The 15982-nt window shown below is 48.7% G+C and overlaps 1 protein-coding gene across 2 annotated transcripts in view; it reads left to right on the forward strand.

Annotated features, from left to right (window-relative positions):
* Nucleotides 1–15982, forward strand: part of INSC (INSC spindle orientation adaptor protein) — a 340369-nt gene that overhangs the window by 197716 nt on the left and 126671 nt on the right. For both annotated transcript variants that reach the window (XM_060262945.1, XM_060262946.1), the window contains exons 5-6: nt 718–841; nt 7351–7464. In XM_060262945.1, coding sequence (XP_060118928.1) covers nt 718–841; nt 7351–7464 — 238 coding nt within the window. The remainder of the gene's footprint in view (nt 1–717; nt 842–7350; nt 7465–15982) is intronic.

Raw genomic sequence — 15982 nt, forward strand, 5'->3', positions numbered from 1 at the left:
CGGCCTGAATTTGGACATATGGATTATCTATACTTTACACTGAATTTAGATCTGAAGTTTGAGCTCATCATTTTAAAATTTATTTAGGGAATTTATGTCACCTCTCCAGTGTTCTGTTCTAGGCAGTTTATAAGAGACCAGAAAGTCATAAAATATGTCATATATATTATATATGATTTATTTTATGTTATATATTTATGTATCACACCATAAAACAAGTATTTGTAAATCATTCAGGACTGCTCCAGTTTTGCCTTCGTCAGGATAGAAATTTGTTTGGAGCATGCACATTTATGTTTCAATACCTTACACACTCACATGTGGGGGCAATATTAGTGATCACAGGGTCTGGGCAAAAATCAAGAATTGGGTACCCATGTCATTTATTATCATCCAACCCACTCTGAACAAAAATGCACTATAGTTTGTATTTTGACTCCATTTTCACCATCATTTTCTGTTACTCCCTCTAACTGTTAGGGCACCACCCCAGTATGGGGCCTGGCAAAAGCCTGGGATGAGCCACAAGTAAGACTATTCTTGCTCATATACCATATTACATGCAGGGAAATGTTATGCACATTTTCTTGGAAATCTCCATTGTATTCAGTGGAGATAAGGCTTGTATAAGAAACAAAAAAACTACAGACTACTGTCATGGATAAAGAAGCTGATGTTTTAATGTGTTATTAATTGAGCTGTCACATTTCTTTTAAGGTGCATACAAATTGAAGATGAACAGATATTAAAGAGTATGAAAATTTGCATTAATGATGCACTAACTACAGTTGCACATTATTTTGGCCAACTGATAGAACTAGCTTTAACACATGAAATAAAGGTTAGTAAATATTTAGTACTCTGTGCACAGCTGCATTTATTAATACTTTAAGAATACATGGCCCTGACCTGATTAGCTCAGGCAAGCCCAATCTTGTCAGATCTTGGAAGCTAAGCAGGATTGACTCTGGCAAATACTTGGTTGGGAGACCACCTTGGGATACCAGAGCCAGAGCCAGGAGCAGGCTTTATTCATCTACCTCTCTGAATATCTTCCATACCCCCAGTAGGGGTCAGTCACCAGAGGTCACTATAATTTCCAGGGGCACACACAAATGCATGTTCAACCCCCCCCTCCCAACACATGCACATAAAAATAGGGGGGGGCACCAAAACCCCACCTCTTTATGAATACATGTTTTCAGCTGTTGTTTTTTTTTTTGCCCATCAAATCACAGCTGATTTATGGTGACCCATGAGGTTTTCAAGGCAATTGGAGGTGGTTTGTCATTGTCTGGCTCCACATCATGACCCTAGTATTCCTTGGTGGTCTCCCAACTGTAAAGAATTCTGGTTCACCTCAAGTTTTGCTCAGTGTAAAATCTTGGTTCAGGCTTAAGGCCTCCAAAATAGTTTCTCACAGAGGTTGTTGAAACAACAAGAACTGTGACCTTCAGGTTAACTGCTTCTATCTGGCTATAGGAGGGTGCCATCCTCACCTAGGCCTCCTAATTAGCAAATACTTAACATCTGAAGGAATGACCTTGCTACCTGAGAAAATGGACTGCTAATCCATTTGGTCATGTTTCTCAGAAACAAGAGAAGAGAGTTACATCATCTTTCTGATTCTGATTAGTTTCTCTGGGTCCGAGGCCCATCAGAATTCTTTGCTATAAGTTAGGCAGCTTTTGTCTTGTCTGCTGGCTTGATGATCACTTGGCAAGCATAATTTCAGTGGTGGCTCAACTCAGCCTTGCTTGGATTCTATAATATAGTGGGTTCAATGCATGGCAGAGGCGAGGTGGTAGTGAATCATCAGCTCTTTATTGATTACAGCATCTTGAGGCATACATATAAGACTGGCTACCTAGGCCCACAGGGCCAACTATATACACTTTTGTGTTCCTGTGTGAGCATTTGATTGGACCATTCAAACCAGCAGGGGGCCCGTGATTGGAGCAAGGCATCAGGGTTTTGGATCCTACTGCCCATTGTTCCCAAGTCCCCAAGCTCTGGCCGTCTGGCTCCAATGAGCCCGGCAGGAGCACGCTTTCAGTTCTCACTAGGGTTGCCAAGTCCAATTCAAGAAATATCTGGGGACTTTGGGGGTGGGGCCAGGAGACTTTGGGGTGTGTGGCCAGGAGACATTGGGGGTGGAGCCAGAAGCAGGGGTGTGACAAGCAGAATTGAACTCCAAGGGAGTTCTGGCCATCACATTTAAAGGGACAGCACACCTTTTAAAATGCCTTCCTTCCATAGAAAATAATGAAGGATAGGGGCACCTTCTTTTGGGGCTCGTAGAATTGGATCCCCTGGTCCAATACTTTTGAAACTTGGGGGGTATTTTGGGAAGAGGCACTAGATGGTATACTGAAAATTTGGCACCTCTACCTCAAAAAACAGCCCCCCCAGAGCCCCCGATACCCGCAGATCAATTCTCCATTCCTTATGGGAATTGTTCATGGAGGTGCATAATGGCTGTGGGGGTGAGGCTTCCCCCACCAGCCAGCTGGCTGGGGGAGGGGTGAAGCCTGTAAAACTGGGGGATCCCCCACTGGGACCTGGGGATTGGGAAGCCTAGTTCTCACTTGAGTCCACATACATTACAGATTCCATTTTGATTGCTGTTCCTGAAATGGGCTGAAGCCCTGGTTTATCTCTGAGAACCAGAGGTTGATAATAATAATAATAATAATAAATTTTATTTTTATATCCCGCCCTCCCCCACCAAAAGGCGGGCTCAGGGCGGCTCACAGACACGACTACGTCATGATTCAATTAAAAGCAGATAAACATTATAAGTACAATACAATTACATATATAGATTAAAATACATAAAAATAGGTGCTATAATTTCTGGTGTCACAATTACATATTAACAGCTTCAGTTACAACATAAGATGGCTAGAGTAGAATGATTTTATCAAGTTAGTCTGGTCCTAATTCAAATGCGAGTTGGAAAAGAGAGGTTTTGCAAGCCCTGCGGAACTGGTTCAGGTCCCGCAGGGCTCGCACCCCCTCTGGGAGTTGATTCCACCAGCGCGGGGCCACTAATGAGAAGGCTTGCTCCCGAGTTATCTTCATTCTAGCCTCTCTTGGCCCAGGGATTTGTAGGAGGTTTTGGGAGCTAGATCTTAACGCTCTCCTGGGGATATATGGGGAGAGGCGGTCCCTGAGGTAGGCAGGTCCTCGGCCATATAGGGCTTTAAAGGTAATAACCAGCACCTTATACCGAACGCGGTAGACGACCGGTAGCCAATGCAGATCCCGCAGCACCGGCCGCACATGTTCCCACCTAGGTAGTCCCATCAACAGCCTGGCCGCTGCGTTCTGCACTACCTGAAGTCTTCGCGTTCGGCACAAGGGCAGCCCCATGTAGAGGGCATTGCAGTAGTCTAGTCTTGAGGTGACCGTTGCGTGGATCACAGTTGCTAGGTCGTCGCGTTCCAGGAAGGGAGCCAACTGCCTCGCCCTCTTAAGATAGAAGAAGGCGGATCTTGAGGTGGTAGCTATCTGGGCCTCCATCGATAGCGAGGATTCCAGTAGCACCCCCAGGCTCTTGACCTTGCGCACTGGTGTCAGTGGCGCACCGTCAAAAGCTGGCAGAGTAATCTCCCCCCCCGGTCCGTCCCGACCCACGCAAAGGACCTCAGTCTTCGTTGGATTCAACTTCAGCCCGCTCAGCCTGAGCCAGTCAGCCACGGCCTGTAACGCCCGGTCCAAATTTGTAGGGACATCACCAGTCCGGCCTTCCATCAATAGATAGAGCTGGGTATCATCAGCGTACTGATGACAACCAAGCCCATACCTCCGGGCAAGCTGGGCAAGGGGGCGCATAAAGATGTTAAACAATGTCGGGGAGAGAACTGCCCCCTGAGGCACCCCACAATGAAGCGGGTGTCTCTGAGACAGCTTCCCCCCAATTGCCACCCTTTGTCCCCGATTTTCAAGGAAGGAGGAGAGCCATTGTAAGGCTAGCCCCCGAATTCCTGCGTCGGCGAGGCGGCGGGTCAGCAGCCGGTGGTCGACCATGTCGAACGCCGCCGACAGGTCGAGCAGCAGCAATACCGCCGAGCCGCCCCGATCCAGTTGCCGCCGGAGGTCATCTATGAGGGCGACCAAGACTGTTTCCGTCCCATGGCCCGGGCGAAAGCCGGACTGGCATGGGTCCAAGGTGGAAGCGTCTTCCAGAAAATCCTGTAACTGCAACGCCACAGCCCTCTCTATAATTTTGCCCAAAAAGGGCAAATTTGAGACCGGCCGGTAATGTGCCAATACGGCCGGGTCTGATGTAGCTTTTTTCAAGAGAGGGCGGACCACTGCCTCTTTCAGGGATGTTGGGAAAACACCCTCCGAAAGAGATCGATTTATAATGTCCCGTATAGGACATTTCAATTCCTCCTGGCAGGCCTTAATTAACCAGGAGGGACATGGGTCCAGATCACAAGTTGTGGATCGTGCAGTGCCAAGAATTCTGTCAACTTCCTCCAAGCTGAGCGGGTCGAAGCAGTCCAAGGTTACATCCGAAGACACGCATTGGGCCTCAAGTTCACTTACTGCGTCTAAATTGGCGGGGCAGTCGTGGCGGAGCGATTGGACCTTATCTGCAAAAAACTTCGCAAAAGCCTCGCAGCCTATCTCCAATTCCTTAGCTTTTGGGTTGCCCTGTGGCAGTGAAGTAAGGTTCCGAATTATTCTAAACAATTGAGCTGGGCGCGAATTTGCAGATGCAATCTTGGTCGCAAAGTATGTTTTCTTTGTGGCCTTGATTGCCATCTCATAGGTCTTCATAAACTTCCTATAAGATGTTCTAGTCGCTTCGTCGCGGGTACGCCGCCATTGCCTCTCTAGCCGTCTAAGGCCTTGCTTCAGCCGGCGCAGTTCCGGGGTATACCACGGAGCCGGCTTAGTCCGAGGCCGCAGAGGGCGCCGAGGTGCAATCTCCTCGATGGCTCTGGAGAGCCGATTATTCCAGGACTCAACCAGGCCATCGAGAGAGGTGCCAGAGGGCCAGGGATCCCGCAGAGCCATTTGGAACCGTTCCGGGTCCATCTGGCTCCGCGGGCGAGCCATAATAGGCTCCTCGGCTAAACAGGTTTGGGGAGGCAAGTCTACACGGGCCTTGAGGGCAAAGTGATCCGACCATGGCACCGCCTTGGCGGTTATATCGCTCACAACAACCCCGGCCGCAAAGATCAGGTCTAACATGTGACCAGCCTGGTGAGTGGGGGTTACAACAAGTTGAGAGAGTCCCAGTGTCGCCATGGAAGACACTAGGTCCATCGCCTGACTGGAGGACGGGTCATCAGCATGGACGTTGAAGTCACCCAGGATTATCAACCTTGGGTGCTCCAACGCCCAGCCCGTCGCCGCCTCCAGTAGGGATGGTAAGGCGCTGGCTGGTGCTGAACCTGGCAAACTTTGTGAACTATTGAATATTGTAATAGCTATGCTGGTTATGCTAGGATTTTTTGATTTTACCCTTTACAATCGTGTCCTTTAAGAAATACCTTTGCATTTTAATAAACCACTTATATTTTTTAACCTGGTATGGTTTCTTGTCTTCTGTAGCCTCAAAAGCTAAATCCAGAAGTCTTAAACTTGACCACCCATAACATCTTAATTTGGAAACTAAGACTGCAAGCCAACCTTGCAGGGCTGACTTTTCTGTTACTTCCCGAAGCTTGTCTCTTCACTCGGATGTTGGGGGGGGGGGAGTCAAGAAGAGGCTGGTGGCAGATACCATCTTAGGCTAGAGTGAGAACTATCCCCCCTCTAATTTTGTGATTTGTTTTGCCTTGCTCCTTGACCCAGGGTTTCTTCCTGTCCCTAGCTTCGGGTAAGGGGAAACCGTAACACCATCCAAATACTGACTAGGGCTAACCCTGCCTAGCTTCCAAGATCTGATGAGATTTGGCTAGCCTGAGCTAACAGACCAGGGCCAGTTTTGTACTGCTTTATCCTAATCTGTCAGAGTTTATCTTCACATTTTGGAGTATGTGTAATAGATTTTCTACATGGTGTTTGGTATGCTCTAGCCCACGTTTACTAGGTATGTAATGCCTGAATTGTATGTGTTCTTTGTTTTAAAATAATATTATGCCACACAATATTGGAATAAAAACAAAATATTTTATGAAGTTGCTTTAAAAGTCCCTTAGTAACCACCATTGAGCACCATTGTTAGAAATATGGTGGATGAGTTTCATGACTGTATGTTTAACATATATTTTAAAAAAATCATTTGTATCTTTAAAATTACAGTGTGCCAAACTTTGTAGTGCTTTTTGTTTATTGCTTTATATATTTATTCCTTAGGCTTTTAGGCCACCCTTCCCTGCATGCAGGGCTCAGGGAAGCTTACAACAGGATAAAACTCTCTAAACAATAAATAGTCTAAATCAATCATATCAAATAGCAATTAAAATACAGTCAAAATACAATTTCTAAAATAATCCAGATGGCAAAAATTAGGTGTCACCACTGATCAACGTCTGAGGTAGGAAAGGGGGCTGGGGAACTTGAGAGCGCCAGATTACTTATTGCCCTGATACTGTCCTCAACCAAAGACCTGGCAGAACACCTCTGCCTTGCAGGCCCTGTGGAAGGGTAATGAATCCTGCAGGGCATGGATGTTCTCTGGCAGGGAGTTCTACCAGGCAGGGGTCAGGTCCAAAAAGGCCCTGGCCCTGGTCAAGGACAGCTAGATCTCTCTTAGGCCGGGAACCACCAGGAGATTTTTTTTGTACCTGCTTTTTTGTACCTGTTGGGGATATAATTGAGAGAGGCAGTCCTGAAGGTATGTGGGCTCTTGACTGTGAATGGCCTTAAAGGTTAATACCAACACCTTGAATCTGATCTAGTGCTCCACCAGTAACCAATGTAGTTTGCAAACCACAGGTTGTGTATGTGCCATCCTAGGGGTCCCTGTCCCTCTAGGGACCCGCACAGTCACATTCTGGATTAGTTGGAACTTCTACGTCAGCCTCAAGGGAAAGTCTACATAATGCAAGTTACAGCAGTCTATTCTGAAGGTGACTGTTGCATGCGTTACCGTGGTTAGGTTGCAGCTACATAATTTTCTATTAATGTAGTAAAATATTGTATATTAAATTCTAGATGGTAGCACAATTTTAGTTGCAAAACTATTTTTTTTAATTCATAATAGAAGCTCAATAGCTTGGGGAACAAATAACGGCATCAACAAACTGGAAGACAGAGTATTTTCTGAAAAAAATAATTATCCTGCCCAGTTATAATACACTAAACTTGATATAAACAAAGCCCTATATGGTGCACTTTCTTTTTGAATAGAAGTAAATGAAATGTATTTTGGTATGTGTTAAACAGAATCTCATAAGAGAAATAAATTCATCGGATAATCTGTATTCTGCTGAATCCTCTACAAACAACTTATTCAGTCTTACCCAGGAAGGTGCCCATTTGTGTCGCATCATTGCTAAGGTAAGACAAATTTGGACTCTCACTCATTCTCAAAATCAATTGGAATTTTTGTATATGTGAATGAATTTTTATGACTAATTGATCACAAAGAAATTCGATGGAGACGTGCCATGAGAGACATTGAAAGCTATTTTGAATCTGAAAAAAGGGGGTGGGGCTAGACAGCTTGAATAAATGCACATGTAGGCTAACAAATACATTGCTGTAAAAAAGCCCAGTTAGTAATCAAGTATATTAAAACAGTAGCAACAGTCTAAACAACCTAAAATCTCACTAAAATGGAGATTTCCCCTCCTGCCTTCCAGAATTACCTTAATGATCTTGGGCTTTAAAATGAAGAATTCCATAATCAGTGTGCTATGATGGAAAAGGATCTACACTTCTGAACCATCATTTTGTCCTGCAAAAACAGCATGGACAGAGACTCAGCTAAAATCTCACTCTTCTAGCAAAAATTAGCGAAACACATGTAATGCTTACAGTGCAGACCTAAGCAGTTATACCATTCAAAGTCAATTAATCTACTAATGTAAATAAATGCACTAAAAAGAAGTTCTGTGTTTGGATTGCCCTTCTGACTGCAGTCATATGCAAAGATCACAGGGCAGGGCAAAAAAAAATAAATCAACATTTCAAGGTGCATGTATGTTTTGCATTGTCACTAGGAGTCTGCATTTGGATTTGCTCAAGTTGTAATTAGCTGTTTTAGATCAGCTTGGGTATATCTGAAATAACCTTAAGCATTCCTAAAATTCTGGGGAGTGACAAAAAAATATCTTCCAGAATATCAGGAATGTTGCAGTTTTGGGGGTACAGGAGAAAGGGAAGAAGAGAATGGAACCTCATGCCAATCATCAATTGTTAATTGGCATCTTCTGTCCCTTTAAATTTTATAGTACTACTGTTTTCTGTGGGAAGAATTGACCTCAGCTTTTGGAAGTCCTCTAAATTTGAAAGTACAACAGACGCCAACTAACAACTGACTGACCTGTGTCCTGGGAAGGAGGAAATGAATGCAAATTGTTTAATTTGGGGCCTTTTTAAAGGCATGAGTTTCAAATTCCACAATTCCTGAAACTGAAATCTGTGCCTACCCCAATCACAAAATGGTAACAGAGAGTCATTGCAGTTTGTTCTAACTGTACTGTCTGTATATTGGGAAATAAATGTGTGTGTGTGTTTGGTTCCAGAAATTCCTTCCTGCTAAACAGATGGTGGTGTTTTAAATAGCTGACCATTTGTTATGTGGGATTAATCCTGCACATAATAATACTTGGTGTTGATACAGTTTGTTTCAGTATTTAGTTCAGCATTTTACTTCCTTTATTGCAGTCATCCTACAACAGTTTTGTAAAGTAGGCCAGTATTATTTATTCTATGTAGACAGATCCCAATAGGCAGCCATGTTGGTCTGAAGCAATAGAACAAAGCAATAGACTGTATTTTAATGTCGTCTTCTTTTTTTTAATGACAAACTATAATGGATGACAAACTATAACCTCTTGAGAAACCATGCCAGAATGCTACCTAGATTTATGGCACTTCGAACTTACAACAGCAGTCTGCTTTTTATCACCCTCCAGTGTTGTTTCAGCTCTGCTTTGTTCTAACATTAACAAACACAGATCCCTATTTGTGATTCTTTTAATCTGCTAAAAACATTCTCATGATTCCACATACCAACTCACTGTCAACTTATATTAAGAATTGCTGCTTGCCATTCCCATTTTGTCTGATGAAGTCTGCTTAAAAGCATACGAAAGCTTACATTCTGAATAAAACTTAGTTGGTCTTAAAGGTGCACTTGTCTACTGCTTTGTTCTATTATTTATTATGTTATCACAAATAAAAGGGAGAAATTGTTGCTGAAAGAGTAGCAGCTTTCCAAGTCCAACTAATTAATTATTGGCTTAAATAAGATCTAGCTCACATGGTTCACCAAGATGATGCAGCAGCACATTCAAGCTTCTTAATGAGAGAATATGCGTTCATTACTTAGCACTTTCCTTCCCAAATACTTCAGTGTAGTGAAGGGTGATAAACTGTCATATTAATTCCAGTACCAAACTCTTGTTGGAGGAGTAGTAAACTGCATAACCATTTGCAGGCCTCAGATTCAGTGGGAGCTCACAGGAGCACAGTTCCTGAACCTTTCTGAGAGTTTCACCTCCTCTTTCTGAGAGTTCCACCTCCTTGTCCATTGAATAGTATGTGCAGCTGCATAACAATCCCTGGATAAGCTCCACTACCTATTTTTCTACAAAACGACCCCTGACCATTTGTCATCAGAGAATGTAATCTTTATTACAAACAGATACATGGACCTTTTGAAATCTGGATAATGTGACATATGAACAAATTATGATAATGGGGGACTTTAATGGAAAAATTAAGAATGCATTGGATAGATCTGGGAAAAAATAATAAAGAAGGAAAATTGCCAAAGTCCTTTTATGAATTAGTTAAACAAGATAATCTGGAAGATATATGGAGGAAGTTCAACCCTGAAGTGCGGGACTATACCTTTTTTTCAGCAAGACATAATACCTTTTCAAGAATTGACATGTTGTGGGGTACAAAAGACTTAGGTCTTATTACAAAGAAAATAGAGATCTTACCTAAAGTAGGAGCATGTCATGGGTGCTGGGGACCCTGCAGAGGAAGACGAGTCTGCCGAGGAAACTGTACCCCTGCCACCTGCACCAGTACCCCTGCCTCCTGCTGAAGAAGATCCCAGCCCCCCTGCCTCGCCCTCTCGGGTGGCTCGTGTGCGTGACCGCCTCCGTCAGGACCTCAGGGATCGGAGGAGGGCGGCACGCTCACAAGCAAGACGCTCCCTGAGTCCTGAGTTTTGAGAGGATTCTGGCCCTCCTAAGAGCAAGGATGCTTGAGTTGTAACAGGATCCTGGCTGCCTCCCAGAGCCAGCAATTAGCCCAAATGGGCAACAGCCAGCAGAGGGCTATATAGCTGTGAGCTTTGGGAGGAGGCTTTGTGGAAGCAACTAGTCATCTCCCTGACGTTCTATCATCCACTCCGGCTTGACTTTGGTTCCTGACTCCCTGACCTCGGCTTCTGGACCTCGGACCTGCGATATTTGCACAGTGATTCGGATTTGGCACCTCGGACACTCCTGCTTGCTGGCTGCAGGCCTCGGACTGCCTCTGGACTTTGCCTGACCCGGCCCCAGCCGTGACAGATTGCTTCCACCCGACAAACACCCACTCCACAGGATGGAGGCTGAAGCAAGTGAAACCACAGAACTACTGGCTGCGCTCCAAGCCCAGGTACAGCAGCTAACACAGGCAGTAGTGCACTTGCAGCAACAACCTGCGGCCAGTGCTCCAGCCAAGTGCCCAGTTCCCCCACCTGACAGGTTTGGGGGTGCCGTGGAAGAATTTCCTGCCTTCCTAGCACAGTACCGGCTGTACTTTGAACTGAGAGCACGGGACTTCCTCAGTGACAAGACAAAGGTGTGTTTCATCATCAGTCTGTTAAAGGGGCAAGCGGCCAAATGGGCCACACCCTTGCTGGTCACGTCCTCTCCCCTACTAACTAATTACCAGGGGTTTGAGGCCCACCTGTCTGCTGCTTTCTCTAGCCCAGTCCAAGCAGCTACAGCCAACCGGAAGATCAGGGCACTGAAGCAAAGCAACTCCTCGGTGGCCCAATATGCCACCGAATTCAAGCTCCTGACCCAAGACCTGGTGTGGAATGAGGCTGCCCAGATGGACCAGTTTACCGAGGGGTTGGCAGAGGAGGTCCTGGATGAGCTGGCCAGGGCAGAGCAACCACCCACGCTCCAACAACTTATCACCCTCTGCCTCCGCATCGATGGCCGCCTGGAAAGTCGCCGCCAAGCCAAGACCAGAGGGCGCCAGCTCCCTGCGCCATGCCACTTGGCTCCTAGCCCGTCCCTAGCTAGTACCAGTGCCAAGGATGAGCCTATGCAGCTTGGAGCTGCTCGACCCCGCCTGACCCCAGAGGAAAAGGCCAGACACCGCACGCAGAATCTGTGCCTCTACTGCGGTACGGCAGGCCACTATGCCTCCGGCTGTCCTGCTAAGCATCGGACACCCGGACTTTCGCTGCCACCGCCGCCAAAAGGGCAGCCCCAGGTGTAAGTGGACCCCCCAGCCTGGGGCGACTAGCTGGGTCCTCCGAACAGCGGGCTGAGACCCCGGGCCCGTTCCTGCTACCTGTCAAACTCCGTCTGCCTGACAAACGCTGGCTGTTCGTGTATGCCATGCTGGACTCAGGAGCAGCCCACTGTTTTATAGATGCCGCCTTTGTGAAGCAGCACCAGATTCCGGTGCAGACAAAAGCGATTCCGTCGCTGGTGGAGGCTATTGATGGGCGCCGCCTCCGTTCTGGGCCCGTCACCCAGGAGACCTGTCCCATCACTTTCCATGTCCAGCAGCACCAAGAACAGCTGCAGTTTAATGTCGCCCGCATGCCTCGCTTCCCACTGATTCTGGGCCTTTCCTGGCTGAAGCTGCACAACCCCATCGTGGACTGGGCCCAGCAGGAACTATGTTTCCGAGACCCATGCCCCCACCTGCCTCCTCCCACCACTCTGGCAGCCGGCATCCCAAGTGGTGGTCCTCAGCTCCCTCAGAAGTATGCGGATTTCGCCGATGTCTTTGAGGAGACAGGGGCGGATCAGCTTCCCCCTCACCGGCCCTATGACTGTGCCATTGACTTGATACCTGGGGCACCACTCCTGGTGGGGCGTCTGTATCCAATGTCGGAGCCTGAGTTGGCCGCTCTGCGAGACTTCCTAGATAAGAACCTGAAACACAGATTCATCCGACCCTCAACCTCTCCCCTGTCTGCCCCAGTCCTCTTCGTGAAGAAGAAAAGTGGGGAGCGGCTGTGCAATGATTACCGGGCCCTGAACAAAATCACCATCCGCGACCGGTACCCTCTACCACTGATCCCTGAACTCTTGGATCGCTTAAAGGGGGCCCAACTCTATACCAAGCTGGACCTCCATGGAGCGTACAATTTGGTGCGCATACGGCCCGGAGACGAATGGAAGACCGCCTTTGGGACCCGATACGGGCAGTACGAGCACCTGGTGATGCCCTTCGGATTGACCAACGCCCCCGCTGTCTTCCAGAGGTTCATGAACGACATATTCCGGGACCTGCTCAACTGCTTCGCAATCATATATCTAGATCACATCCTAATTTACTCCCGCAATCCTGCCCAGCACGCCGAGCATGTCCGCCAAGTCCTGCAGCGCCTACGAACCCATGGCCTCTACGCCAAGCTGGAGAAGTGCGACTTTGACCTGCGCTCTGTTGAATTCCTCGGTCACATTGTGTCACCGCAGGGGTTCCTCATGGACCCGAAAAAAGTGGAAGCGGTCCTGACCTGGCAGGCTCCTCAGAATCGCAAAGACCTGCAGCGGTTCCTTGGGTTTGCCAACTACTATCGGCAATTCATCCCGGCCTATGCCTCCCTGACAACACCCCTGACTCAACTACTCCGCCCCAAAGAACCCTTCCGCTGGTCCCCAGAGGCCGATAACGCCTTCTCCACTCTGAAGACCCGTTTTGCCACCGGGCCACTCCTGAGATACCCTGACCCCCAGCTTCCCTTTACGGTGGAAGCTGATGCCTCCAACGTGGCCCTGGGAGCAGTGCTGTTCCAGCGCGAGGAGCCGTCTCAGCCACTCCAGCCCTGCGCCTATTACTCGCGCCAGCTCACCGCTGCGGAGAGGAACTACACCATCTGGGAAAGAGAGTTGCTCGCGATCAAGGCGGCTTTTGAGGTTTGGAGGCATTACCTCGAAGGGGCTCGCCACCCTGTTCAAGTGCTCACCGACCACCGGAACTTAGAGCACCTCCAGACCACCCGCCGTCTCAACCAGCGCCAGATCCGGTGGTCCCTATTCTTCTCTCGCTTTGACTTCCAGATCTCCTACATCCCCCATACCCAGAACCAGAAAGCAGATGCACTCTCCTGGAAACCGGAATACGCCCCTGCTTCAACTGAGGCCGTGCCCGCTGCTCCCATCCTGCCGCCCTCAGTGTTTGCAGCCACCTCCACTTCACCCACACTCGTGGAGGACATTCGTGCTAGCCAGGCCAATGATCTCTGGGTCCAGCAACACCTCCAGGCCCTCCAAGATGACTCGGCAGGCGAGTTCACGACTCGAGGCGGTCTCTTGCTACACTGCGAACGCCTCTATGTGCCGCCCGGGCCCTTACGGGCAGAAGTGCTACGCCTGACCCACGACTCGTTGCCCGCCGGGCACTTCGGAAAGCATAAGACCACCCACTTGCTGACGCAAGAATTCTGGTGGCCACGAGTTCGCTCCGATGTTGCCCGTTATGTCAGCTCCTGTGACATCTGTCGGCGGGCCAAAGACATCCCGGCCAAACCCTCGGAGTTGTTACAGCCCTTGCCCGCACCCTCAGGACCCTGGGATACCATCTCGATGGACTTCATCACGGAACTCCCATGATCCAAAGGTCAGACTTGCATCTTGGTGGTCGTCGACCTATTTACCAAGATGGCCCACTTCATTCCGTGCCCGAAACTTCCCACAGCTCAGGAGACAGCTCAGCTCTACCTGCAACACATCTTTCGTCTGCACGGACTCCCAGCCCACCTGATCTCAGACCGGGGGCCCCAGTTCTCCTCTTGGTTCTGGCAAGCCCTCCATTCCAGCCTGGGTACTCGAGTGCACCTGCCCTCAGCCTACCACCCGCAGACAGATGGTCAGACAGAGCGCACCAATGCCACGCTAGAGCAATATCTCCGCTGCTACACCTGCTGCCAGCAGGACGACTGGACCACTCTGTTGCCTCTAGCGGAGTTTGCATACAACAACACGGTCCACTCGTCTACCCAAATGACCCCATTTGCTTCAACCTACGGCTACCACCCTCGGTTCTTCCCGGCGATCCTGCCACCCACGAATGTCCCTGCCATCGAGGCCTACCTGCAAGAACTCCGCGCCAGCCAAGACTTGCTCCGAGAGCAGCTACAGCGGGCCAAGGAAGCATATAAACTGGCTGCGGACCGGAAGAGGCAGGAAGGCCCCCCAGTCCAGCCGGGGGATCAGGTGTGGCTCTCAACTCGCTACCTGCGCCGGCCTGGTCGGTCTCACAAGCTGGATGCGTGGTTCATTGGACCCTACCCCGTCATGGACCAAATAAACCCCGTCGCCTTCAGGCTCCAGTTGCCACCTCACCTCCGCATTCACCCTGTGTTCCATCACTCCCTCCTTGTTCCAGCTGCACCCCCTGACCCAGCTCGGCCTCCTTGCCCACCGCCACCACCACCGGTGTTGGTGGATGACGAGGAAGAATACGAGGTGCGCCAGATCCTGGACTCCCGGTACCATCGCGGAGGCCTCCAGTACCTTGTGGACTGGGAGGGATACAGCCCAGAAGACCGGTCTTGGGAGCCCGTGGACAATCTTCATGCCCTGGACTTGGTGCAACAGTTCCACAACGACCACCCCGACCTCCCAGGTCCCTCGACGGAGCGGGGCCCTGGGGGGGGATAGTGTCATGGGTGCTGGGGACCCTGCAGAGGAAGACGAGTCTGCAGAGGAAACTGTGCCCCTGCCACCTGCACCAGTACCCCTGCCTTCTGCTGAAGAAGATCCCAGCCCCCCTGCCTCGCCCTCTCGGGTGGCTCGTGTGCGTGACTGCCTCCGTCAGGACCTCAGGGATCGGAGGAGGGCGGCACGCTCACAAGCAAGATGCTCCCTGAGTCCTGAGTTTTGAGAGGATTCTGGCCCTCCTAAGAGCAAGGATGCTTGAGTTGTAACAGGATCCTGGCTGCCTCCCAGAGCCAGCAATTAGCCCAAATGGGCAACAGCCAGCAGAGGGCTATATAGCTGTGAGCTTTGGGAGGAGGCTTTGTGGAAGCAACTAGTCATCTCCCTGACGTTCTAGCATCCACTCCAGCTTGACTTTGGTTCCTGACTCCCTGACTTTGGCTTTTGACTTCTGGACTCCCTGACCTCGGCTTCTGGACCTCGGACCTGCGATATTTGCACAGCGATTCGGATTTGGCACCTCGGACACTCCTGCTTGCTGGCTGCAGGCCTCGGACTGCCTCTGGACTTTGCCTGACCCGGCCCCAGCTGTGACAGAGCAGATCATAATCCATTATTGTGGTCAACTAAGTCGACCAAAAAGGTGAGAAGATGGAGGTTATATGAAGATTTACTACAAAATAAAGAAATAGTGGCATCTCTAGAGAAAGAAACTAAAGCTTTCTTCCAAATAAATGATATGGAGGATATTGAATTTCAAACAGTTTGGGATACATATAAAGCAGTAATGAGAGGGATACTGATTACACTGAATAATAAAGATAAAAGAGCAAAGGAAAAACAATTGTTGGACATTCAGAATGAAATAAAGAAAAAAGAGGGGGAGCTGAGGAAGAGACCTGGTAAAAAGAAAATTATGAGGGAAATTACAATACTTCAAACACAAATGAGACATTTGTTAAATAAAGAATTGGAATGAAATCTGAAAAGATTGCAGC

The sequence above is a fragment of the Heteronotia binoei genome, chromosome 21 (assembly GCF_032191835.1).
Source record: "Heteronotia binoei isolate CCM8104 ecotype False Entrance Well chromosome 21, APGP_CSIRO_Hbin_v1, whole genome shotgun sequence".
NCBI lineage: Eukaryota > Metazoa > Chordata > Lepidosauria > Squamata > Gekkonidae > Heteronotia > Heteronotia binoei.